This window comes from Salvelinus alpinus, chromosome 2 (genome assembly GCF_045679555.1).
Source record: "Salvelinus alpinus chromosome 2, SLU_Salpinus.1, whole genome shotgun sequence".
Taxonomy (NCBI): Eukaryota; Metazoa; Chordata; class Actinopteri; order Salmoniformes; family Salmonidae; genus Salvelinus; species Salvelinus alpinus.
Window position 1 is genome coordinate 108,885,431 of NC_092087.1, and position 26,904 is coordinate 108,912,334.

Sequence of the window (26,904 nt, forward strand, 5' to 3'; positions counted from 1 at the left end):
ATTTACATTAGTGCAAATTGTCCTCTGATATTGGTGTAATTTCTCACCCCTTTTGGCTGTATGAAAGTCAATTTTCCCTCAGACACATACATTTGTTCTTTGATATTATGAAGGTAATTTGTGTAAAATGTACTTTTCCCCACTCATTCACGTTGCTTATTTATATTCAGTGGCCTGACTGCGTCCAGACTGTCAAAGGCCCATCCTGGTAGATCTGAACCTATTTCAGCTTGGAGTGATCGGATGACAGAAGTCACATTTAGGTGCCAGGTGTAACTGAGGCCATAGATGCTCCATATCCATTACTTTTAATGCTTTATATAATATGTCTAAATGTGTTTGTTTCTGTGTTGCAGGGGCAGTCAAGAAATGGAACGGCAAGGCCACAGAACATGACATAAGCAGAGCTGTGGGAGACCACCTCAAGCCCCTTGTAGAGCCGGGGGTGGTGTTTACCACTCCACCAGGCCTTCAGCAGGCTGGAAAAGTGATACTGTTTTTCATACTAAGAGGGACCAAGAGTCTGTTGATTGGTCATTGGGTTCATTTGTTGAAATCAAATCCAGCTTTATTTGTACAGCACATTTCAGACATTGATACAACACAATGGCTTCTCAGGAAAAAAACTATGAAAATAAACAGAAATATTTAGTGCACAACAAACAGAAGACTAACTGAAAGACTAATGAGCACCCTAAGGAAATGTAACACCTTCCCCTTTAAGACAACAAATATCCTATATTTTTGTTGGACAAGTTTGCTTACAACCAACAGAAAACAACTTCCATTTCTCCTTATAATCAACTACAATGCTTCACCTTCTACAATATAAACATGGTGTCGACTGGCTGTCAACATTTAAAAACAAGAAAAAACACATATTTCGAAATAATAATATACAATCGTATCCTTTCTCCCTTTTCTTCCTATAGAATCTTAAAACTAGTTTTGAAAAACTATTTTTCTCTCTTCTCTTTTTAAACTTTTTTTCTCCTTTTTCATTCTATAGAATCCTAAAACTCAATAGCTTCTAGAACTCTCGTCTTCCTAAAACTCACCAGCTCCTAGAACTCTCGTCTTCCTAAAACTCACTAGCTTCTAGAACTCTCGTCCCCTTGGAACGAGCCCAAACAAAACTCATCTCCAATACGGAAAAACGTGCAGTCAAAATAAATTGTGATCCATAACAACGCACTGGCTAGACGCAAAACACAAATATTTTTGACTGCCCACCCTTGAGACAATCAGCAACCAAGTTGTCCTTACCACAGACATATCTGATTTCAAGAGGAAACTCCTGCAATATCTGTAGTAACTTTCCATCTCACTGCGGAGCTTCTCTCTCTTTTCAGGATTCACTAGATAAGCAGGACTGGATCGGGCCCCAGTCCCCAATGTCATGCCCCCAGTCCCCAATGTCATGCTCTAGTACATTTGGGTTGGCACATCTGAGAATTAACTCTGATATTCTAAAAGCAGGGAAATAATGTCAATATTATTGACTCAGTTGATCGTATAATTAATTAATTATGATTACTAAAAGTAAATATGAAAAACAAATGTACACCCCTTTGTTAATATGTATTGCAATAATTAACTTAATGGTGAGGCATGGAATAATAAAAAATGTATCTTTTGTCAGGCTGGATGTTTGAAATATGAGGTGATTTGAGTCATGCTTCTTCAGTAGTGGAATAAAGACAATTAGCACTTGAATGTTGTAAAGAAATGCTGGAGTGATGAAGGACTGGTAATAAAATTGATTATAGACCAATTTATTATACTGCGTCCATGTGTATAAAGTCTTCTCAACTTTCACTTCAACTAAAACCGAACGTATATTGGACGTCGGTCATAGTCTTCTTCTCAATGTCTTTTCAATGACATTTTGCTTGGTGGGATGGGATGGGAATAGCCCAATGTCAAAACACAGTTTTAATGTGTCCAAATCAATAACCAATATGCAGAAACAGTTTGTGATAAATTGAGCTGTATAAACACAAACATCTGCCACAATAATACATTTTACTTGTATTTATTTAAACAAGCTCCTTATAAACTGCACAAGAACCAGAAACGCTGTTGTTTTGGCATGTAGCAATACATCTGTGAAATTAATTAGGGGGGTAATCAGGTTGTATGTGCTGTTGAAACTAACACAACTAAAAAAACACATGGAAATGGGAGATATCTTTCACCTCACTGGTTAGAGGACAATCTGCAGAAGACAGTCAGCTACATTTGGGAGTGATGCATTTAAATGTAGGGGTCACTAAACAAAGGAACGCAACACTTATTTGTCATCACTCATCGATATCATGCTAAAATAATTTGTGTGACAGAAGGGAGATGAGGTTGCACGTCCTGTTAAAACGAACAGCTCAAAAACCACACAGAATATGGGAAAAATGTGTACATCCCTGATTAGAGGACAATTTGTAGAAAATAGATCGCTACATTTTGAAGTGTTGCATTTTGATTCTAGTGGGTCATCAACATGGTAAGTGTAACACAGCTCTTTTTGTGTTAGTCACTTTTTGTTAAATCACATAAATAGTACTCTTCCAATTCAGAGCCTGGATTTTCCCCCTGAGGCTAATATCCATATCATGTTGAAATCAATAGAACAGGGGACAAACGTTTAGGGTTCTACATTGTGACATCATTAAAATACTCCTACTACAATGTTAAAACATTCTATATTGTGACATCATTAAAATACTCCTACTACAATGTTAAAACATTCTACATTGTGACATCATTAAAATACTCCTACTACAATGTTAAAACCTTCTACATTGTGACATCATTAAAATATTCCTACTACAATGTTAAAACATTCTACATTGTGACATTATTTAATTGATATCATGAAATAACTCCATGTGTTTTCTGATGTTTAATCAGAGATCTTTTATCAGTGTACCTCTTCCCACATTGAGTACAGCTATAAGATTTCTCTCCTGTGTGTGTTCTCTGGTGTGACATCAAGCTGCATAGGTGAATAAAACTCTTCCCACATTCATTACAGCTATATGGTTTCTCTCCTGTGTGTGTTCTCTGGTGTGATATCAGGTTGCTTAGCTGAGTAAAACTCTTACCACATTGAGTACAGCTAAAAGGTTTTTCTCCTGTGTGTGTTCTCTGGTGTACAGTCAGAGTGCTAGATTGACCAAAACTCTTCCCACATTGATAACAGCTATAAGGTTTCTCTCCTGTGTGTATTCTCTGGTGTGATGTCAGCTGGCCAGATCGACCAAAACTCTTCCCACATTGACCACAGCTATAAGATTTCTCTCCTGTGTGTATTCTCTGGTGTACAATAAGATGGCTAGATGTATCAAAACTCTTCCCACATTGACCACAGCTATAAGGTTTCTCTCCTGTGTGTATTCTCTGGTGTACAATAAGATGGCTAGATGTATCAAAACTCTTCCCACATTGAGTACAGCTATACGATTTCTCTCCTGTGTGTGTTCTCTGGTGTGACATCAAGCTGCTTAGGTGAATAAAACTCTTCCCACATTCATTACAGCTATATGGTTTCTCTCCTGTGTGTGTTCTCTGGTGTGATATCAGGTTGCTTAGCTGAGTAAAACTCTTACCACATTGAGTACAGCTAAAAGGTTTCTCTCCTGTGTGTGTTCTCTGGTGTATCTTCAGATGGCCAGATGTAACAAAACTCTTCCCACATTGATCACAGCTATATGGTTTCTCTCCTGTGTGTGTTCTTTGGTGTACAATCAGATGGCCAGATGTATCAAAAGTCTTCCCACATTCATCACAGCTATACGGTTTCTCTCGTTTCTCTCCTGTGTGTGTTCTCTGGTGTGATATCAGGCTGGTTGAATGAGTAAAACTCTTCCCACATTGATCACAGCTGTAAGGTTTCTCTACCGTGTGGATTCTCTGATGAATTTTAATGCCTGCTGAGTAGGTGAATCTCTTCCCACTGTCAGAGCAGCAGTGAGATTTCTTCCCTGTGGATCTCTGCGGGTGTTTCTTGAGGTGTTCTGATGTGGAGAGACTCTTCTCTGCCCTGTCAGCATCATGAGATTGTTGAGGCTCCCCAGAGGACCCACGGTAGTCCCGTCTCTCTCCTGTGTGAACAGCAAAGTCAGATGATTAAAGGCCCACAACAGTGGAAATCCACTGTAAAAGGTGATGCCAACAGCGTAGCCATGATGTTGTACAACAATTGACGCCTGTAATGAATGTAATGATTATTTGACATTTGTCTTAAAATGAGCAACAATAGTCATATTTTGTCTTCTTTTCACATTAGTAGTAACATCTAAGCTTGTAGACTAGAAATAAGTTATTCATGTTGTTGAAACTCTAAGCAGTGTGGCAGAAGACTTTTGGTCTCCAATATAGGCCCCTTTCTGTGTTTAATAAAATTGTGGCACGAGGTCGATGCACATGCAATTTGGTTGTAGAAACTCCTCCCTGCTAATGAGGAAACCGCTAGTTATGGATGTAGTATATCTGGTAATGAGGAAACCACTAGTTATTGACGTAGTATATCTGGTAATGAGGAAACCACTAGTTATGGATGTAGTATATCTGCTAATGAGGAAACCACTAGTTATGAATGTAGTATATCTGGTAATGAGGAAACCACTAGTTATGGATTTAGTATATCTGGTAATGAGGAAACCACTAGTTATGGATGTAGTATATCTGGTAATGAGGAAACCACTAGTTATGGATGTAGTATATCTGCCTGGAGCAAAAATGGTGTGCAAAGATTTTAATTTTTCACAATGTATTCTGAATGGGGGAAAACTCAGGGGAGTAACCTCCATGTCCAGGTTGCTTATGAGTGCATTTCACACTACTTTGGATTATAATTGTAAGGCTCGTTTGAATGTCCTGCTGAATATAATGTTTGTGTCATCATCGCAAATCAACCACTTTATATTTAAAAAACACTTTAACCAGTAAAATACTATTTGGCTTTTCCATCAACCTGACAATGAGGGTTTGTACACTGTTTGCCAAATTGGCCCATAACTTCACCTAACAACAAATATACCTGTAATGAACGAAGAAGCACTCTGGTTGTTGTTGCATGACATACATAGTGTACTCTAGGACCCATAACAACATTATAGACCTACTGTAGGACCCATAACTTCACCTAGCAATAACATAGACCTACAGTAGGACCCATAACAATAACATAGACCTACTGTAGGACCCATAACTTCACCTAACAATAACGTAGACCTATTGTATGACCCATAACTTACCTAACAATAACATAGACCTACTGTAGGACCCATAACTTCACCTAACAATAACAGACCTACTGTAGGACCCATAACTTCACCTAACAATAACAGACCTACTGTAGGACCCATAACTTCACCTAACAACAAATAAAGGAAAATAGCTCTGTGTGTTGTACAATAGCCTATCCATCAAGGAACAGTTCTCTACACATTATGAGCTAAGTATCTCTGTGTCCAAACAGACTAACGAGAGCCTACAGTAAATCAAGCAGACAATAACATTATAAACATAAATTTTTTAGGGATGTTGGATCCAACGTGGAGCACGACATAACTGTCTTTACCAGAGTAATGAATGAAGAAGCACTTTGGTTGTTGTTGCATGTGGTGATGTTTGTCATGTGACTGTCTTTCAGAAAATGATTTCCTTGATCAGCTGATGACAGTTAAACATGTGACTAACTAAACAGCTACAGTATTAAGAATTATGTGTAATTACTGAAGAACCGCGTTAATGACAGTATCCATTTGGGTGTTGTCAATAAAGTTAAGGTGACTTGGTTACAACCATTGGATTTTGTAAACTCTGAAATTATTTAGTATTTCTGTGCCCATGAAAACTGTTTTCCCAACGTAATATAAGGAAACTAAATGTTACGTGGGTAGAGTGTATTTCAGAGATCTGAATACAAAAAACTGTATTAACAGGACAATAACCTAAACCACAAGGCCAAATCTACACTGGAGGAGCTTACCAAGATGACATTGAATGTTCCTGAGTGGCCTAGTTACAGTTTGGACTTAAATCGTCTTTAAAATCTATGGAAAGACTTGAAAATGGCTTTCTAGCAATGATCAACAACCAACTTGACAGAACAGGAAGGATTTTAAAAAGAATAATGAATATTCACATGAAGATCAGTCTCCTATTGGATGACATCACGACTTCCTATCAAGCCAACTCCTTGAAGGCCTTACTATGACATCACTCACTCCTTCTAGATTGGAGTTGTCTAAAAAAAAAAACTATTTTGCTCAAAACATTTATTTGTTTCTCTTTAGTGTGTTTGTACTTTACTGTATTTATATATCACTTTTCAACAGGAAAAGTTAAAATCACTGGAGGACGTCATGAACAATACAAGATAAAGCAAAGCAGTGCGACAAAAACAACAGAGTTGGGATAAACAAAAGTACAATAACACAATAGAAAAATCTATATACAGTGTGTGCAAATGGAGTACAGAGGCAATAAAGGCAATAAGGCAATAAATAGGCCGTAGTAGCAAAGTATTTACAATTTAGCATATTAACTGTAATATAATATAATATAATATATATAAACAATTTAGCTGTGTACAGCTGCAGCGATCGGTAAGCTGCTCTGACAGCTGATGCATAAAGTTAGTGAGGGAGATATAAGTCTCCAACTTCAGCGATTTTTGCATTTCGTTCCAGTCATTGGCAGCAGAGAACTGGAAGGAAAGGCGGCCAAAGTAGGTGTTGGCTTTGGGGATGACCAGTGAGATATACTTCCTGGAGCGCGTGCTATGGGTGGGTGTTGCTATGGTGACCAGTGAGCTGAGTTAAGGCGGCCTAGCAAAGACTTATAGATGACCTGGAGCCAGTGGGTTTGGCGACGAATATGTAGCGAGGGCCAGCCGACGAGAGCAGTGGTATAAGGGGCTTTGGTGACAAAACGGATGGCACTGTGATAGACTGCATCCAGTTTACTGAGTAGAGTGTTGGAGGCTATTTTATAGGTGACATCCCCGAAGTCGAGGATCGGTAGGATGGTCAGTTTTATGAGGGTATATTTGGCAGCATAAGTGAAGGATGCTTTGTTGCGAAATAGGAAGCCGATTCTAGATTTAATTTTGGATGGGAGATGCTTAATGTGAGTCTGGAAGGAGAATTTACAGTCTAACCAGACACCTGGGTATTTGTAGTTGTCCACGTATTCTAAGTCAGAGCCGTCCAGAGTAGTGATGTTGGACGGGCGAGCAGGTGCAGGCAGTGATCGGTTGAATAGCATGCATTTAGTTTTACTTGCGTTTAAGAGCAGTTGGAGGCCACGGAAGGAGAGTTGAATGGCATTGGTAGGTGGATTGGATACCACCAGCAGGTATATCTCTCTGGTCACCCCCAAAACCAATTCCTCCTTTGGCCACCTCTCCTTCCAGTTCTCTGCTGCCAATGACTGGAACGAACTACAAAAAATCTCTGAAACTGGAAACACTTATCTCCCTCACTAGCTTTAAGCACCAGCTGTCAGAGCAGCTCACAGATTACTGCACCTGAACATAGCCCATCTATAATTTAGCCCAAACAACTACCTCTTCCCCTGTATTTATTTATTTTGCTCCTTTGCACCCCTTTATTTCTATTTCTACTGTGCACATTCTTCCACTGCAAATCTACCATTCCAGTGTTTTACTTGCTATATTGTATTTACTTCGCCACCATGGCCTTTTTTTTGCCTTCACCTCACTTGCTCACATTGTATATAGACTTATTTTTCTACTGTATTATTGACTGTATGTTTGTTACACTCCATGTGTAACTCTGTGTGTTGTATGTGTCGAACTGCTTTGCTTTATCTTGGCCAGGTCGCAGTTGTAAATGAGAACTTGTTCTCAACTTGCCTACCTGGTTAAATAAAGGTGAAATAAATAAATAAAATAGATCAGCAACGGTGGCTTGCAAACAGTGGATAGTAAGTAGCCCACCTTTGGAATAACTATGTACAGTTATAACTGTAGTATCCTGTATAACTGTAGTATCCTGTATAACTGTAGTATCCTGTATAACTATGTGTAGTTATAACTGTAGCATCCAGTATAGTCTGGGAGGAGGTGAAACCACTCAGGCTTATTTGATGTGATCTAATGTTTTGATCATCTAGTTTTCCTTACAAGCATTCAGTCACCAACGGGGGTTCGGTCATTCCTTTGTTTATATACTGTCTCATTGACAAAAATATTTTTGATTATTTGTTTACATCATTCCTTTGTCTCGACATATACAGTAAATGTGCTGAGGTTCTAATGTTGCCAAGGAGACACATTTTATTATTTATTTACAGTTTGGAGGGTTGGGAGTCTGACATTCAGGATACACATTTTATTATTTATTTACAGTTTGGAAGGTTGGGGGTCTGACATTTTATTATTTATTTAGTTTGGAGGGTTGGGGGTCTGACATCCAGGATACACATTTGATTATTTATTTACAGTTTGGAGGGTTGGGGGTCTGACATCCAGGGGCCTGTTGCACAAAACTAGGATAAGGGATTAAGCCAGGATATCTTGGTGATCCTGGCTCAATTGATCCGTAATCCGGTTGCACTAAAGATGGATAGGGGGCAGGAGGATATGTTATGGTATAAATTACCATGGAGATTTATTCTGTGGAGCTAGCCTGCTCCAGACCAGGCTAAATTCCAGGATCTATTTAATCTCATCCCTAATGTCAGTCAGCAGTCACCACAAATGGAAACCAATAGTTATTTCACTGCTCACTATACATTGTTATCACATATAACTAGACCCACTGTTATTATTTAAACGTTTGTGATCATTAATTTCAATGATTTTGGATAAAAAATGATTTTTAGATGATGTTGCTATCATTAGATAATTTACAGTTTCCCATAGACTATAAGGCTATATATAAAATGATAGAATATTAGGGCCACAGAGGGGAAAAAAACACAAGTCATAATATTGTAACCAGTTGTTTTAAAGGAGGACAGTTGTTAAAATGACAGATGTGGGGCATTTCGTGAAATTGTACTTCAGTATGGTTTCATAAACAAAGACATGCTGATGTGCCAGAATATTAAGTATCACATTGTCATAAGTATCAAAACTGTAAAAACAATATGTAGCTTTTCTGCAGAAAGAACCAGCCTCATAAATTTATGACTTTATCCTTTTTCTTCAGTGTGGCCCTAGTACTCTGTCATATAAACAAATACACATTCCATATGAATATAAAAACACAATGTGTAACATTATGTTCCTTTATTGAATAAGGACAAAACAAAGCAGGTAAACCATCAGCTCCTTTCGAAACTGAAGTCACAGTGACTCTACAAGATGGAAAGCACAGAATCCAAGCATATTATACAAAATGATACATACACATTCAAAGGTCTGTATATAACACACCCTGCATGTCTGCACACTAAAATAAATGCAGGACAAATCCATACACATCAACTGAACAGACAAATGAATGGATGCAGTAGCCTCCCTGCAGCCTTGTATTACACACAGTATACCGCACAAACATCATAAGAGGCCAAATTCGTCAAAAAACGAACCCAAAAAAACCCAAATTCCTCTGCCACCGCAGGACATATTTAACCAAAATTGAAAGCACACATACTAACTAAAATAATTCAACACATATTGGTCCCTCAGCAGCCGACCACTGTCGTCATCAGGGAAGATTGCCGGATTGTCCCAGTCCATGGCTGGTGGCACTCTGGGGGCCCTCTCCTTCCTCAGGCAGGCCACATTGTGGAGGACAGCACAAGCCACAGTAATATCACATGCCCTAACAGGGCTGACCCTTAATTTGTGAAGGCAGTGAAAGCGTGCCTTCAGGAGGCCAAAGGTCATTTCAACTCTGGCCCTGGTCCTGGCATGGGCATGGTTGTAGGCCTGCTGTGCTTCCTGGGGGTCTGTGAAAGGTGTCAGGAGAAAAGGCTGGCAGCCATACCCCCTGTCTCCCAGCAACACACCAGAGAATTCACCTGTCAACACAAAATCTCATCATTACTACCTCATAAACACAGTGATATTCTTGACACAGCCATGATGGTTATAAATAGGGGTTGTGTGGCTTACCTTGTGATAGGCACTGATAGATTTCAGAGGCCCGAAAGATTCTGGAGTCATGGACTGAGCCAGGCCATTTTGCCACAACATTGCTGATCACACAGTCAGCATTGCAGACCATCTGAAATCATAAGATGAGGAATATTACACCAATCAATGCACATCACTGGCAATGCAGAGTGTTCGTCAATGGACAATATCAAAAAGTTATGTTCACCTGAACATTAATGCTGTGAAAGGATTTCCTATTCACAAAATCGGCCTCATGGGCACCTGAGGGGGCTTTTATCCTTATGTGTGTGCAGTCCACTGCACCAATGACATTGGGGAAACCTGTCACACAAAGTAATGAGTATCCTACTATGTGTTAACAGTTGTCCTGTAATTTGTAGATCCTCTTACCTGCAATCCTATAGAACTCCTCTTTGATGTCACAGAGTCTTCTGTGGCCAGGGAAGGAGATGAAGACATCTGCTAATGCTTTGATAGCCAGACACACACTCCTTATTGTGCGGCAAATTGTGGCCTTGTTCAGCTGTTCTGCATCCCCCACTGAGTACAGGAAGGCTCCACTAGCAAAAAAGCGCAAGGCCACACAAACCATTTGCTCCACACTCAGTGCATGGCTCCGTGCAGTGCGGTGCTTAATCCTGGGACCCAGTAGTCTGCATAGATACCTGATGCCATCTGCAGAAAACCTGTATCTTTCATATAGATGGTCATCAGGGAAGGCCAGTGGGTCCAACCGGTCCCTGAAGACCCTTTCTCGCCTGAAGGCTCTCCTCAGCACAAGTGCTTCTTCATCCACCACATCTCGCACGAATGGGCATGCCATTGTCAGAGCAGAAAGGAACACACAATTTTGGGCCTTCATATAGGCTAGTGGCCACACCTGGTGCTGGGGGGGTGGGCAAAAGAGGGCGATGCCTTATAACGATGACTTGGTTGTACTGATTGCTGGGAAAATAAAAAAAACCTTAGAAAGATGCCACCGTCCTGTGTGCTCACAATAAGAGCTCATATGTCATGGCTCACTTGACTTTACGAGAATATACCTAATTTTTATTTTGAGCTGTGTCATCTTCTTGGAGCTGGGGGAGGAAAGAAAAATAATGATTAATACATTTGTGTTACAGTTAGCATACAGTGTACATTGAAGGCATATCTCACCTCCCTCTCAAGTTTTTTTATTTCAAGGTCCAGTTTCCTAATTGTCCTCTTTTTTATTTCGGACTCCAGTGCAAGATTTTCCATCTTTTTCTTCTTGTACTGAATGTCTATGTCTGCCAGTTGTATTTGGCGCCGGAGGTGGTTGCCATACAACTTTCTGATAGCTTGTGAGCTCTGTGAACACAATACAATTAGCGCAGCTGGAATTTGGCAGGATGTGGTGTCCTTTTATTAATACGCACTATGTTGCCAGGCTGGTTTTCCCACTGTATAGCATCTGGGTCCTGTAAAAGAAATTAGATTTTTTGATTTTGATGAGGACTCCTCACCATTGTAGAGTAAATAGTACTTTCACAGTCTTAACATGATACCTCATGCCTTCTGGAATCCAGAGAGATGGTCTCCTCCTCATCATCGTCTCCATCATGTGCTGTTGCTGCTGCACTGGGGCCTTCACCCTATCACATTTAATCGGATTCATATTGAAGCTAGTAGACAAGACATGCCAGGCCTACAGTATGCCTTTGATGGAGTACTCACTGGATCAGCATCGTCTGGTGCTTGTGCTGGTGGCTCTAACAGGAACACAGTGCTGCCAGACACTGCAAGGCAATAGGTAAACCAAAGTCAGACAGTCCAAATTGATTCAATATGAATGTGGTTGTATCCCATGTAGAGATGGAAGGACATACCTTGAATGAAGCGGGTGGCATCTTGGGAGGAACCTATGCTCGTCTCTTTCCCCCCAGGGATCCCCTCTAAGACGGGCCTGCCTTTATTTAGCTCCAAGGCCATGTCCTCTGCTGGGGTAAGGTCAGCCTTTGGTGACCCACCACCCGTGCCTTGTCTGTGGGTATTCTTTTTCACTGCTAAAACAGTACAGACAATGTGTGAGCAGGCACCTTCTGGGTACAATATATGCTTGTGCTTTGTTAAATATTAGTCAGGGACCATACCATTCTGCAGAATGTTCTTGTATTTTATTTTGACCTGCTGCCATGTCCGTTTTGGCCCGTTCATGTTTAATCTACACACACACACACACACACACACACACACACACACACATTTAATGGAGTCACACTGCAAAAAATTACTTGGTATTTTTGTCTTGTTTTCAGTAAAAATATCAAAAAATTTATCATAGCTTTATACAGTGTGATGGAGTTACTTTACACAATTTCACTCATATCTGCAGTGCATTTCAATTAAAAATTTAACCGTTTCATAATTACAGTACAACTGCATTTTTGGAGATGTGAATTAAATATTTGAATTGTAATTGTGATGTTTCAGCGGAGCGGTGAGTGTGTAATTGTGCACTACTTACGCATTCAGGCGGTCTGCAATACTTTGCCACGCTTTTTCTCTTTGCTTTATCACTGTGGCGGTGTTGCCTTTCTTCTTAATTATATCTTTTACCTCCTCGTATGCCTCCATGAGGATTTGTGCTTCCGACGGGGAAAAGTACGCGGCTCTAGTTGCCATGGTAAATCAGTTAATCTGTGATCTGTGGCGGGGTCTATTTGAGTGAGCCGTGAGCGCGCACCTATCCAGGATTGGTTTCACCTGGCTTAATGAATCCGTGTCTGCTCATCCTGGCTTGGTCTTTGTGCAACCAATTAAGCCTGGACGCACATGTTTTGGCTTCATTGAGCTCAGCTGAGTCATTTATCCCGGATGTCTTAATTCTACTTTTGTGCAACAGGCCCCAGGTGTGAAAAGGATCACAGACAAAACAAACAGAAAAGGAAAAAGGGATCGGTGGCGGCTAGTAAACCGGCGACGCCGACCGCAGAGCGCCGCCCGAACAGGGAGAGGAGTTACCTTCGGTAGAAGTCGTGACAACATCATTGAAATTGTAATGAAATTTACATTTTAACTTCTAATTACTTCCACAAAGATGGCCGCCGGTCCGTCCAACCGTTGAATGTCAACTTAAATGGTCCTCTCTATTCTGTTTAATTTTTAGGATTTCCAACAGGTTTCTTATGGAGGGTTGACAGTATAATTTAAAACAACTGATATTCCCATTCAAGTTCAACATTCTCTGATGTGTGGACCTCCAACCATCTTTGTGGTTCAACTTGGAGGTCGAAATGTACATTTTATGACCATTTAGTACATTTTTCGACCAAAACATGACACCCATGAGAACAAGATTAGATTTGGAGCTCTACATCATTTTTTTATATTTTTTTAAATCTCACCAAGTTTACGTTTAATGGTGTAATGTTGTGAAAACTGACCTTGTGTTATTGAGGAATGTAGGGGGGGGGGGGGGGGTCTAGTCTAGATTAAACCTCATAGGAAGACAGTTTTTCATGTGGAGGTTAGGGTTAGGGTTAGGCCTCTGTTTAACTAAATAATATGTTTGTCTTTGGCAGGAGAAAGACCAGACTCTCCCTCGGACAGCAGGAAGAGTCCTTCAGGGGAACCAGACCCAGAGATGCCCAAACCAGCCAAAGGACATCACTGCTCCCACTGCGGAAAGAGTTTTACTAAGTTACGAAACCTAAAAGAGCATGAGAGGACACACACAGGAGAAAAGCCTTTCCAATGTCCCCAGTGTGGAAACAGTTTTAGTCAGTTAGGGAGCCTGAAAATACATAAGAGAATACACTCTGGAGAGAAGCCTTACCGCTGCTCCCACTGTGGAATTACTTTTACCTGGTTAGGAAGCCTGAAGTCACATGAGAGAATACACACAGGAGAAAAGTCCTACCACTGTTCCCACTGTGGAAAGAGTTTTAGGTGGTTAGAAGGCCTGACAAAGCATGAGAGGACACACACAGGAGAAAAGCCCTACCAATGCTCCCACTGTGGAAAGAGTTTTACTCAGTTGGGGAACCTGAAATCACATCAGAGGATACATACACAGGAGGAGAAGACATACCACTGCTCTCATTGTGGAAAGACATTTTCCCAGTCAGAGGACCTGAAATCACATGAGAGAATAGAGAGGCTGTGTTCTGACTTATGTTTTTGACTGAGAATTAGTGTTTTTGTTCATGCCAAATGAAATCGTATTGTTTATATGAAATCATTAAAAAAAAACTTTTGCTTTTGTTTTTTATCTGGAGACCTGATCATGTCTAAAATCAGATTGGAACATTTGCTCTGTTGGAACATTTTGCCACACTGCCATATACGACATCACACAACAGGTTGAAGTCAAAGAGGGGTTTCTTTGACTTATGAGATATGTGAGCAGAAGAAATATGAGCAGAAGATGCTGCTGAATGTGTGGCCACGACTCACGACTCATTCAGTTCTGCAGAACAGCAGTGTGTTGCCTATACCCTTACAGGAGGAAGCTGTTGAGGGTGGATGGCTTATTGGGGCGTGTTGTCTACTCATTCAACGTATATTTACCTTCTTGCTAAAGCAACTTGTGTTATAATAGTCCTCTCTCTGTGTTCTTATTGGTTAATCTCTCTGTGTTCTTATTGGTTAATCTCTCTGTGTTCTTATTGGTTAATCTCTCTGTGTTCTTACTGGTTAATCTCTCTGTGTTCTTATTGGTTAATCTCTCTGTGTTCTTATTGGTTAATCTCTCTGTTCTTATTGGTTAAGCCACAACGGAGACAAATTAAAGCTGTACTCAAGTTGTACTCAAACTTTGACACTATTTCAGTCTCTGAAAAGTTTTATTTTTTCATCGCTTTTTTTGTTGTTGATTGTGTCATATTTCATGGTACGGTGTTGTATATTTCCCCCGTGGGCTTTATCAAAGGGATGATTTTGACCATATATGGTTAATTAGGGGCATTTCGAAATGCAAATAGCCAAGGTGGTGCAGCAGCACTGAAGCTCAGAACAATTTGTATTTTATTAATGGTTATCTCCTACCAGTGTGCTGTGACACTCGTAGGGTTGTTTGACAAATCACACCTTTTCTATGCCTACAAACATTCTAAATTCCATTCGAAAGTAGTATTTGGAATATATATATATATATATATAATATATATAATAGTTTCTACACAATATTGATACATGAGGCTCCAGGACTCTTCGCTGGCCACTCCAGAACAGAACACTCCAGAACAGAACACTCCAGATTTGATTTGAGTTTAGGGTTGTTGTCCTGCTGGAAGACCTACAACCTTCAACAGAGACACAGACGTCAATTCAATGTCTAGCAACTGGAACGAGCTGCAGAAAACAGTAAAACTGGACAGTTTTATATCTTCATTCAAAGACTCAATCATGGACACTCTTACTGACAGTTGAGGCTGCTTCGTGTGATGTATTGCTGTCTCTACCTTTGTGCTGTTGTCTGTGCCCAATAATGTTTGTACCATGTTTTGTGCTGCTACCATGTTGTGCTGCTGCCATGTTGTGTTGTCATGTGTTGCTGCCTTGCTATGTTGTTGTCTTAGGTCTCTTTATGTGGTGTGGTGTCTCTCTTGTCGTGATGTGTGTTTTATCCTATATTTTTAATCCTAGTCCCCGTCCCCGCAGGAGGGCTTTTGCCTTCTGGTGGGCCTTCATTGTAAATAAGAATTTGTTCTTAACTGACTTGCCTAGTTAAATAAAGGTTAAAAAACACACTCTATTATGCATGGGAATAATGCTGGTGTTTTTAATGTCCAACATGCTGGTGTTTTATATCCAACATGATGGTGTTTTATATCCAACATAATGGTGTTTTTAATGTGCAGCACAACATTACATTTACATTTACATTTAAGTCATTTAGCAGACGCTCTTATCCAGAGCGACTTACAAATTGGAAAGTTCATACATATTCATCCTGGTCCCCCGTGGGAACATGACAACAACATGGTAGCAGCACAACATGACAACAACATGACAGCAGCACAACATGACAACAACATGACAGCAGCACAACATGACAACAACATGGTAGCAGCACAACATGACAACAACATGGTGGCAGCACAACATGACAACAACATGACAACATGGTAGCAGCACAACATGACAACAACATGGTAGCAGCACAACATGACAACAACATGATAGAAGCACAACATGACAACAACATGGTAGCAGCACAACATGACAACAACATGGTAGCAGCACAACATGACAACAACATGACAACAACATGACAACAACATGGTAGCAGCACAACATGACAACAACATGGTAGCAGCACAACATGACAACAACATGACAACATGGTAGCAGCACAACATGACAACAACATGGTAGAAGCACAAAGCATTGTACAAACATTATTGGCCACAGACAACAGCACAAAGAGGAAGAAGGTAGAGACAACAATACATCAGGCAAAGCAGCCACAACTGACAACTGACATTATATTGTCAGGATTGGAGTTAAATCCTTAACTAGGTATTAATTTATTAAAATGTTATTAATTAAGCAGACTCATATCAAACCAACAACCCTGGCGTTGCGTGCGCCATGCTTTACCAACTGTGCGACACGGAACTATTCTACCATTATATATTCATAATGTACATATTCACATGTAGCTACACGTCTGCATAGACGAAAGTATTGGCTGTAAGAAGTCAGACAAAACATATTTGCTCATCTTTAAATTAATAAACAATGTAGTGAATATTTTTCTAAACTGCGTTACTCATTCCAGTCAGCTGACGGCGATATGCGTCTTCAGATGGTGACGTCATATCTAGTGGACTACACGACACCGGAAGCTGTTTCAACAACACGGATGCTGACTCATTCAACCACCTCCGTAGCCTGGTATCCAACATACAACCGAAAACATTGAAGCTCTTTGGACCATTATTGATTTCGGTGTTTTTAACACAATCCTCTTTACGTATCTACTATTTAACTTAAGCGTAACTTGTTTGCTCAATTTACACATTTGTTGATTATACTGAACCTAAGCTAATCGTCAATGCTAGCTAGCCCACCATGAGCTCTCCAAGCTACTCTCCTCCTGCTAAAGAAGAGGTCTGCTGGACGGAGAAAGAGGGTGTGTGGCTGAACGTTGTCGTGAAAGAAGAGGGGGAAGAGGAGGATGTTTCCGTAAAAGGAGAGGAAGAAGCTTTCAGAATGAAAGAGGAGGAAGAGGAGGCTATCAGTATCACGTTTAAAGAAGAGGAAGAACCTTTTGGAGTGGAAGAGGAGGCTATCTCAATAAAAGAGGAGGAGGAAGACGTTTGGAGAGATGAAGAGGGAGAGGAAGAGGAGACTGAAGATCTGATTAACACCAGTGAGTACTGTCTTAAAAACACAGCCAGAAACTCTGCAGTTGTTGAACTAATGTGTGGTTTTAAAGCCAAAGGGGCATTGCACTGAAATGTGCTCCTCACCAGAACCCCAAATATAAGCTCGTAAAGCTCCGTTGTGTGTAAACAATGCAAATGTAAACAAACACTGTATTTGACTCAAAACGTATTTAAAACGATCATTTTGATCTCATGGTCGGTCCTTGCATCCACAGCTCTGTCTATGAATTAGAGTTGTTCCATTCCTTCAAGCCCTCCGCTACTCTCCCCTATCTGTTCATTAGGACAGTGGAGACTGAATTAGAGTTGTTCCATTCCTTCAAGCTACTCTCCCCTATCTGTTCATTAGGACAGTGGAGACTGAATTAGAGTTGTTCCATTCCTTCAAGCCCTCCCCTACTCTCCCCTATCTGTTCATTAGGACAGTGGAGACTGAATTAGAGTTGTTCCATTCCTTCAAGCCCTCCGCTACTCTCCCCTATCTGTTCATTAGGACAGTGGAGACTGAATTAGAGTTGTTCCATTCCTTCAAGCCCTCCGCTACTCTCCCCTATCTGTTCATTAGGACAGTGGAGACTGAATTAGAGTTGTTCCATTCCTTCAAACCCTCCGCTACTCTCCCCTATCTGTTCATTAGGACAGTGGAGACTGAATTAGAGTTGTTCCATTCCTTCAAGCTACTCTCCCCTATCTGTTCATTAGGACAGTGGAGACTGAATTAGAGTTGTTCCATTCCTTCAAGCCCTCCGCTACTCTCCCCTATCTGTTCATGAGGACAGTGGAGATATAAAACGTTTAAGTACCAAATCAAGTGTTATTGGTCACATACACATGGTTAGCAGATGTTAATGAAATTACACTTTATTTCTTCGGCCTCCTGAGGTTGAAGAGACACTGTTGCACCTTCTTCACCACACTGTCTGTGTTTGGTGGACCATTTCAGTTAGTCTGTGATGTGTACGCCGAGGAACTGAAAAGTTTCCGCCTTCTCCTCTACCCTCGGCTACACTCCCCTATCTTTTTATTAGGACACTGAAGCGTTTAATGACCAATAACAGGGGAGGTTCACATTTTTTAGAAGTATGAGGGTTATGGCTCTACCTTTCTCACTCATTATTATTCATGATCCATTCATGATTATCCCTAATCGTGTTAGCATCCACATTAATATACAAGTGTTCAGAAACATATTCTATTCTTGTGTGACTCGTATGACACGACACATTATTTACCGTTCATTTCTGTTGGGTACAACATCATCTGAAACACAACCAAAACAAACTGCAAATGCATCCAACATGTTTGTAGAGTCACAAGCTTGATGTAGTTATTACGTTATAGGAATGTGAGACCAAATACTAAACTTATGACTACTTCAATACACATATAAGGGAATTTTGGCCAAATACTTATGACGCATTCAAATGTGAGAGACTAGATACATGAAGTCATTTTATTTCTAATTGGTAAAACAGATATGTATGAAAATACCCTCAAATAAAAGGTGACGTTCTGTGCTGTCTCATATGAAACATATGATCTCATATCTAAAATTCTGGAGTATAGAGTCACCCTTCCCTGTCTGAGTAAATACGTAGGGGAGTATATATCGTTTATTTAAGCAATTAGGCCCGTATACCACAGGTATGTCAAAACATTTATTTTTACTGCTCTAATTACCTTGGTAACCTGTTTATAATAGCAATAAGTCACCTCGGGGGTTTGTGGTATATGGCCAATATACCACGGCTAAGGGCTGTTCTTAGGCACAGTCGAACTCCCATATTACCTGACCTCTTTACTAACCTGTAGGAGTAGGAGTTACCCTACCCAATCACAGGGATGGATAACTGGAAATTCCAACTGCTGCTACAGACGTAGGAAAAACAGCTGAGGCATTCCATGTCATTTCAGCAACTGATCTCTGAGGAAATGAAGCTAATTGATTAGCCCTTTTGATTTATAAGGATTCACATAATATTCTATAAATATAGTGTCCAACATCCAATTAGGACCAAACTTCTTCCTACCTTTTGAGTAGACATTAGGAATCCAACAACCAGTATATATTTTTTAATAGACAGCTACTATCTATCTACTTAAATTTGGAATAAAAAGGTCCCACGGTTGCGTCAAGTGTTTTTTGGAGAGACAGAAAGGAGAGGGGGACCCTTGTCCTCCATTACTACTGTACTGCTAATATTCACAAGATAACCTTTTGGGTTTTTACATTAAAAAATAAATAAATATATATTTCAGACAATGACGGCCTAGGAACATTCATAGAGGAGGAAGGACCGGTGTGTTCCTTTATGGAAAAGAACTCATGTCAAACACCATCCCTGGTCTCCTTAGTCTGTGCTCCACTACCATCCCTGGTCTCCTTAGTCTGTGCTCCACTACCATCCCTGGTCTCCTTAGTCTGTGCTCCACTACCATCCCTGGTCTCCTTAGTCTGTGCTCCACTACCATCCCTGGTCTCCTTAGTCTGTGCTCCACTACCATCCCTGGTCTCCTTAGTCTGTGCTCCACTACCATCCCTGGTCTCCTTAGTCTGTGCTCCACTACCATTCCTGGTCTCCTTAGTCTGTGCTCCACTACCATCCCTGGTCTCCTTAGTCTGTGCTCCACTACCATCCCTGCTCTCCTTAGTCTGTGCTCCACTACCATCCCTGGTCTCCTTAGTCTGTGCTCCACTACCATCCCTGGTCTCCTTAGTCTGTGCTCCACTACCATCCCTGGTCTCCTTAGTCTGTGCTCCACTACCATCCCTGGTCTCCTTAGTCTGTGCTCCACTACCATCCCTGGTCTCCTTAGTCTGTGCTCCACTACCATCCCTGGTCTCCTTAGTCTGTGCTCCACTACCATCCCTGGTCTCCTTAGTCTGTGCTCCCCTACCATCCCTGGTCTCCTTAGTCTGTGCTCCACTACCATCCCTGGTCTCCTTAGTCTGTGCTCCACTACCATCCCTGGTCTCCTTAGTCTGTGCTCCACTACCATCCCTGGTCTCCTTAGTCTGTGCTCCACTACCATCCCTGGTCTCCTTAGTCTGTGCTCCACTACCATCCCTGCTCTCCTTAGTCTGTGCTCCACTACCATCCCTGGTCTCCTTAGTCTGTGCCCCTACCATCCCTGCTCTCCTTAGTCTGTGCTCCACTACCATCCCTGCTCTCCTTAGTCTGTGCTCCACTACCATCCCTGGTCTCCTTAGTCTGTGCTCCACTACCACCCCTCGTCTCCTTAGTCTGTGCTCCACTACCATCCCTGGTCTCCTTGGTCTGTGCTCCACTACCATCCCTGGTCTCCTTAGTCTGTGCTCCACTACCATCCCTGGTCTCCTTAGTCTGTGCTCCACTACCATCCCTGGTCTCCTTAGTCTGTGCTCCACTACCATCCCTGGTCTCCTTAGTCTGTGCTCCACTACCATCCCTGGTCTCCTTAGTCTGTGCTCCACTACCATCCCTGGTCTCCTTAGTCTGTGCTCCACTACCATCCCTGGTCTCCTTAGTCTGTGCTCCACTACCATCCCTGGTCTCCTTAGTCTGTGTGTTTTATTCTAAAATGTATCACAATACCCCATTATGCCAAAGCAAAAACAGGTTTAGATTTTTTGCAAATATATTGAAACTATTCCCCAGGATAACTAGTCTCAGAGTAATGTAAGATCCCAGGATAACTAGTCTCAGAGTAATGTAAGATCCCAGGATAACTAGTCTCAGAGTAATGTAAGATCCCAGGATAACTAGTCTCAGAGTAATGTAAGATCCCAGGATAACTAGTCTCAGAGTAATGTAAGATCCCAGGATAACTAGTCTCAGAGTAATGTAAGATCCCAGGATAACTAGTCTCAGAGTAATGTAAGATCCCAGGATAACTAGTCTCAGAGTAATGTAAGATCCCAGGATAACTAGTCTCAGAGTAATGTAAGATCCCAGGATAACTAGTCTCAGAGTAATGTAAGATGCTTGGAAAAAGAAGCTGAAAAGAATAACAGAACGGCACCATTAGAACTAAAATGTGTCGCCTGGATGTCAGACACCCATCCCTCCAAACTGTAAATAAATAATAAAATGTGTCTCCTGGGGCCTGTTGCACAAAAGTAGAATTAAGACATCCGGGATAAATGACTCAGCTGAGCTCAATGAAGCCAAAACATGTGCGTCCAGGCTTAATTGGTTGCACAAAGACCAAGCCAGGATGAGCAGACACGGATTCATTAAGCCAGGTGAAACCAATCCTGGATAGGTGCGCGCTCACGGCTCACTCAAATAGACCCCGCCACAGATCACAGATTAACTGATTTACCATGGCAACTAGAGCCGCGTACTTTTCCCCGTCGGAAGCACAAATCCTCATGGAGGCATACGAGGAGGTAAAAGATATAATTAAGAAGAAAGGCAACACCGCCACAGTGATAAAGCAAAGAGAAAAAGCGTGGCAAAGTATTGCAGACCGCCTGAATGCGTAAGTAGTGCACAATTACACACTCACCGCTCCGCTGAAACATCACAATTACAATTCAAATATTTAATTCACATCTCCAAAAATGCAGTTGTACTGTAATTATGAAACGGTTAAATTTTTAATTGAAATGCACTGCAGATATGAGTGAAATTGTGTAAAGTAACTCCATCACACTGTATAAAGCTATGATACATTTTTTGATATTTTTACTGAAAACAAGACAAAAATACCAAGTAATTTTTTGCAGTGTGACTCCATTAAATGTGTGTGTGTGTGTGTGTGTGTGTGTAGATTAAACATGAACGGGCCAAAACGGACATGGCAGCAGGTCAAAATCAAATACAAGAACATTCTGCAGAATGGTATGGTCCCTGACTAATATTTAACAAAGCACAAGCATATATTGTACCCAGAAGGTGCCTGCTCACACATTGTCTGTACTGTTTTAGCAGTGAAAAAGAATACCCACAGACAAGGCACGGGTGGTGGGTCACCAAAGGCTGACCTTACCCCAGCAGAGGACATGGCCTTGGAGCTAAATAAAGGCAGGCCCGTCTTAGAGGGGATCCCTGGGGGGAAAGAGACGAGCATAGGTTCCTCCCAAGATGCCACCCGCTTCATTCAAGGTATGTCCTTCGATCTCTACATGGGATACAACCACATTCATATTGAATCAATTTGGACTGTCTGACTTTGGTTTACCTATTGCCTTGCAGTGTCTGGCAGCACTGTGTTCCTGTTAGAGCCACCAGCACAAGCACCAGACGATGCTGATCCAGTGAGTACTCCATCAAAGGCATACTGTAGGCCTGGCATGTCTTGTCTACTAGCTTCAATATGAATCCGATTAAATGTGATAGGGTGAAGGCCCCAGTGCAGCAGCAACAGCACATGATGGAGACGATGATGAGGAGGAGACCATCTCTCTGGATTCCAGAAGGCATGAGGTATCATGTTAAGACTGTGAAAGTACTATTTACTCTACAATGGTGAGGAGTCCTCATCAAAATCAAAAAATCTAATTTCTTTTACAGGACCCAGATGCTATACAGTGGGAAAACCAGCCTGGCAACATAGTGCGTATTAATAAAAGGACACCACATCCTGCCAAATTCCAGCTGCGCTAATTGTATTGTGTTCACAGAGCTCACAAGCTATCAGAAAGTTGTATGGCAACCACCTCCGGCGCCAAATAGAACTGGCAGACATAGACATTCAGTACAAGAAGAAAAAGATGGAAAATCTTGCACTGGAGTCCGAAATAAAAAAGAGGACAATTAGGAAACTGGACCTTGAAATAAAAAAACTTGAGAGGGAGGTGAGATATGCCTTCAATGTACACTGTATGCTAACTGTAACACAAATGTATTAATCATTATTTTTCTTTCCTCCCCCAGCTCCAAGAAGATGACACAGCTCAAAATAAAAATTAGGTATATTCTCGTAAAGTCAAGTGAGCCATGACATATGAGCTCTTATTGTGAGCACACAGGACGGTGGCATCTTTCTAAGGTTTTTTTTATTTTCCCAGCAATCAGTACAACCAAGTCATCGTTATAAGGCATCGCCCTCTTTTGCCCACCCCCCCAGCACCAGGTGTGGCCACTAGCCTATATGAAGGCCCAAAATTGTGTGTTCCTTTCTGCTCTGACAATGGCATGCCCATTCGTGCGAGATGTGGTGGATGAAGAAGCACTTGTGCTGAGGAGAGCCTTCAGGCGAGAAAGGGTCTTCAGGGACCGGTTGGACCCACTGGCCTTCCCTGATGACCATCTATATGAAAGATACAGGTTTTCTGCAGATGGCATCAGGTATCTATGCAGACTACTGGGTCCCAGGATTAAGCACCGCACTGCACGGAGCCATGCACTGAGTGTGGAGCAAATGGTTTGTGTGGCCTTGCGCTTTTTTGCTAGTGGAGCCTTCCTGTACTCAGTGGGGGATGCAGAACAGCTGAACAAGGCCACAATTTGCCGCACAATAAGGAGTGTGTGTCTGGCTATCAAAGCATTAGCAGATGTCTTCATCTCCTTCCCTGGCCACAGAAGACTCTGTGACATCAAAGAGGAGTTCTATAGGATTGCAGGTAAGAGGATCTACAAATTACAGGACAACTGTTAACACATAGTAGGATACTCATTACTTTGTGTGACAGGTTTCCCCAATGTCATTGGTGCAGTGGACTGCACACACATAAGGATAAAAGCCCCCTCAGGTGCCCATGAGGCCGATTTTGTGAATAGGAAATCCTTTCACAGCATTAATGTTCAGGTGAACATAACTTTTTGATATTGTCCATTGACGAACACTCTGCATTGCCAGTGATGTGCATTGATTGGTGTAATATTCCTCATCTTATGATTTCAGATGGTCTGCAATGCTGACTGTGTGATCAGCAATGTTGTGGCAAAATGGCCTGGCTCAGTCCATGACTCCAGAATCTTTCGGGCCTCTGAAATCTATCAGTGCCTATCACAAGGTAAGCCACACAACCCCTATTTATAACCATCATGGCTGTGTCAAGAATATCACTGTGTTTATGAGGTAGTAATGATGAGATTTTGTGTTGACAGGTGAATTCTCTGGTGTGTTGCTGGGAGACAGGGGGTATGGCTGCCAGCCTTTTCTCCTGACACCTTTCACAGACCCCCAGGAAGCACAGCAGGCCTACAACCATGCCCATGCCAGGACCAGGGCCAGAGTTGAAATGACCTTTGGCCTCCTGAAGGCACGCTTTCACTGCCTTCACAAATTAAGGGTCAGCCCTGTTAGGGCATGTGATATTACTGTGCCTTGTGCTGTCCTCCACAATGTGGCCTGCCTGAGGAAGGAGAGGGCCCCCAGAGTGCCACCAGCCATGGACTGGGACAATCCGGCAATCTTCCCTGATGACGACAGTGGTCGGCTGCTGAGGGACCAATATGTGTTGAATTATTTTAGTTAGTATGTGTGCTTTCAATTTTGGTTAAATATGTCCTGCGGTGGCAGAGGAATTTGGGTTTTTTTGGGTTCGTTTTTTGACGAATTTGGCCTCTTATGATGTTTGTGCGGTATACTGTGTGTAATACAAGGCTGCAGGGAGGCTACTGCATCCATTCATTTGTCTGTTCAGTTGATGTGTATGGATTTGTCCTGCATTTATTTTAGTGTGCAGACATGCAGGGTGTGTTATATACAGACCTTTGAATGTGTATGTATCATTTTGTATAATATGCTTGGATTCTGTGCTTTCCATCTTGTAGAGTCACTGTGACTTCAGTTTCGAAAGGAGCTGATGGTTTACCTGCTTTGTTTTGTCCTTATTCAATAAAGGAACATAATGTTACACATTGTGTTTTTATATTCATATGGAATGTGTATTTGTTTATATGACAGAGTACTAGGGCCACACTGAAGAAAAAGGATAAAGTCATAAATTTATGAGGCTGGTTCTTTCTGCAGAAAAGCTACATATTGTTTTTACAGTTTTGATACTTATGACAATGTGATACTTAATATTCTGGCACATCAGCATGTCTTTGTTTATGAAACCATACTGAAGTACAATTTCACGAAATGCCCCACATCTGTCATTTTAACAACTGTCCTCCTTTAAAACAACTGGTTACAATATTATGACTTGTGTTTTTTTTCCCCTCTGTGGCCCTAATATTCTATCATTTTATATATAGCCTTATAGTCTATGGGAAACTGTAAATTATCTAATGATAGCAACATCATCTAAAAATCATTTTTTATCCAAAATCATTGAAATTAATGATCACAAACGTTTAAATAATAACAGTGGGTCTAGTTATATGTGATAACAATGTATAGTGAGCAGTGAAATAACTATTGGTTTCCATTTGTGGTGACTGCTGACTGACATTAGGGATGAGATTAAATAGATCCTGGAATTTAGCCTGGTCTGGAGCAGGCTAGCTCCACAGAATAAATCTCCATGGTAATTTATACCATAACATATCCTCCTGCCCCCTATCCATCTTTAGTGCAACCGGATTACGGATCAATTGAGCCAGGATCACCAAGATATCCTGGCTTAATCCCTTATCCTAGTTTTGTGCAACAGGCCCCTGGATGTCAGACCCCCAACCCTCCAAACTGTAAATAAATAATCAAATGTGTATCCTGGATGTCAGACCCCCAACCCTCCAAACTAAATAAATAATAAAATGTCAGACCCCCAACCTTCCAAACTGTAAATAAATAATAAAATGTGTATCCTGAATGTCAGACTCCCAACCCTCCAAACTGTAAATAAATAATAAAATGTGTCTCCTTGGCAACATTAGAACCTCAGCACATTTACTGTATATGTCGAGACAAAGGAATGATGTAAACAAATAATCCAAAATATTTTTGTCAATGAGACAGTATATAAACAAAGGACTGACCGAACCCCCTTTGGTGACTGAATGCTTGTAAGGAAAACTAGATGATCAAAACATTAGATCACATCAAATAAGCCTGAGTGGTTTCACCTCCTCCCAGACTATACAGGATACTACAGTTATACAGGATACTTCAGTTATAACTATAGATAGTTATACAGGATACTACAGTTATACAGGATACTACAGTTATAACTATACACAGTTATACAGGATACTACAGTTATACAGGATACTACAGTTATACAGGATACTACAGTTATACAGGATACTTCAGTTATAACTATACATAGTTATACAGGATACTACAGTTATACAGGATACTACAGTTGTAACTATACATAGTTATACAGGATACTACAGTTATACAGGATACTACAGTTATAACTATACATAGTTATACAGGATACTACAGCTATACAGGATACTACAGTTATACAGGATACTTCAGTTATAACTATAGATAGTTATACAGGATACTACAGTTATACAGGATACTACAGTTATAACTATACATAGTTATACAGGATACTACAGTTATACAGGATACTACAGTTATACAGGATACTACAGTTATACAGGATACTTCAGTTAT

At 41.1% G+C, this 26,904-nt stretch overlaps 3 protein-coding genes across 6 annotated transcripts in view; 2 read left to right on the forward strand and 1 right to left on the reverse strand.

The window, feature by feature from the left end:
* Nucleotides 1-15,813, forward strand: part of LOC139549622 (zinc finger protein 239-like) — a 70,151-nt gene extending 54,338 nt beyond the window's left edge. Inside the window, exons 1-2 of one of the 2 annotated variants that reach the window (XR_011669918.1) lie at nt 12,998-13,115; nt 13,642-13,779. Coding sequence is in view for 1 of the 2 variants with exons in the window: in XM_071360302.1 (XP_071216403.1) it covers nt 13,642-14,243 (602 nt within the window). In the remaining variant the exon portion in view is untranslated. Of the gene's footprint in view, nt 1-12,997; nt 13,116-13,641 lie in introns of those variants that run through there. The other variant, XM_071360302.1, reaches the window with a different exon arrangement.
* Nucleotides 9,248-12,725, reverse strand: LOC139549902 (uncharacterized). 2 transcript variants are annotated; one of them, XM_071360595.1, is made up of 9 exons: nt 12,211-12,725; nt 11,947-12,123; nt 11,795-11,856; nt 11,626-11,712; nt 11,497-11,538; nt 11,255-11,428; nt 10,487-11,175; nt 10,094-10,205; nt 9,248-9,999 (listed from the first exon to the last, which is right to left on the reverse strand). In XM_071360595.1, the coding sequence occupies exons 1-7, from the start codon at nt 12,272-12,274 to the stop codon at nt 11,140-11,142; spliced, it is 642 nt and encodes a 213-aa protein (XP_071216696.1). In that variant the 5' UTR covers nt 12,275-12,725; the 3' UTR covers nt 9,248-9,999; nt 10,094-10,205; nt 10,487-11,139. The 2 variants fall into 2 exon arrangements, with proteins under 2 accessions (XP_071216696.1, XP_071216695.1); XM_071360594.1 differs by having other exon boundaries at nt 10,487-11,428.
* A 1,081-nt stretch (nt 15,814-16,894) lies between the features above and the next one.
* The window catches only part of LOC139548923 (zinc finger protein 180-like), a 51,605-nt gene continuing 41,595 nt past the window's right edge, over nt 16,895-26,904 (forward strand). Inside the window, exons 1-9 of one of the 2 annotated variants that reach the window (XM_071358906.1) lie at nt 16,903-17,438; nt 22,368-22,544; nt 22,635-22,696; nt 22,779-22,865; nt 22,953-22,994; nt 23,063-23,351; nt 23,450-24,004; nt 24,286-24,397; nt 24,492-25,243. In XM_071358906.1, the coding sequence (XP_071215007.1) occupies nt 17,138-17,438; nt 22,368-22,544; nt 22,635-22,696; nt 22,779-22,865; nt 22,953-22,994; nt 23,063-23,290 (897 nt within the window). In that variant the 5' untranslated portion in view covers nt 16,903-17,137 and the 3' untranslated portion in view covers nt 23,291-23,351; nt 23,450-24,004; nt 24,286-24,397; nt 24,492-25,243. Of the gene's footprint in view, nt 17,439-22,367; nt 22,545-22,634; nt 22,697-22,778; nt 22,866-22,952; nt 22,995-23,062; nt 23,352-23,449; nt 24,005-24,285; nt 24,398-24,491; nt 25,244-26,904 lie in introns of those variants that run through there. The other variant, XM_071358900.1, reaches the window with a different exon arrangement.

What these genes read in the sequence shown, in the direction of transcription:
- LOC139549902 (XM_071360594.1), bottom strand. Translation starts at nt 12,274, where the DNA reads ATGAACGGGCCAAAACGGACATGGCAGCAGGTCAAAATAAAATACAAG. An exon ending in CACCAGACGATGCTGATCCA is followed by an intron (nt 11,713 to 11,794) that starts GTGAGTACTCCA and finishes TAAATGTGATAG; the next exon opens with GGTGAAGGCCCCAGTGCAGC. An exon ending in TGGATTCCAGAAGGCATGAG is followed by an intron (nt 11,539 to 11,625) that starts GTATCATGTTAA and finishes TTTCTTTTACAG; the next exon opens with GACCCAGATGCTATACAGTG.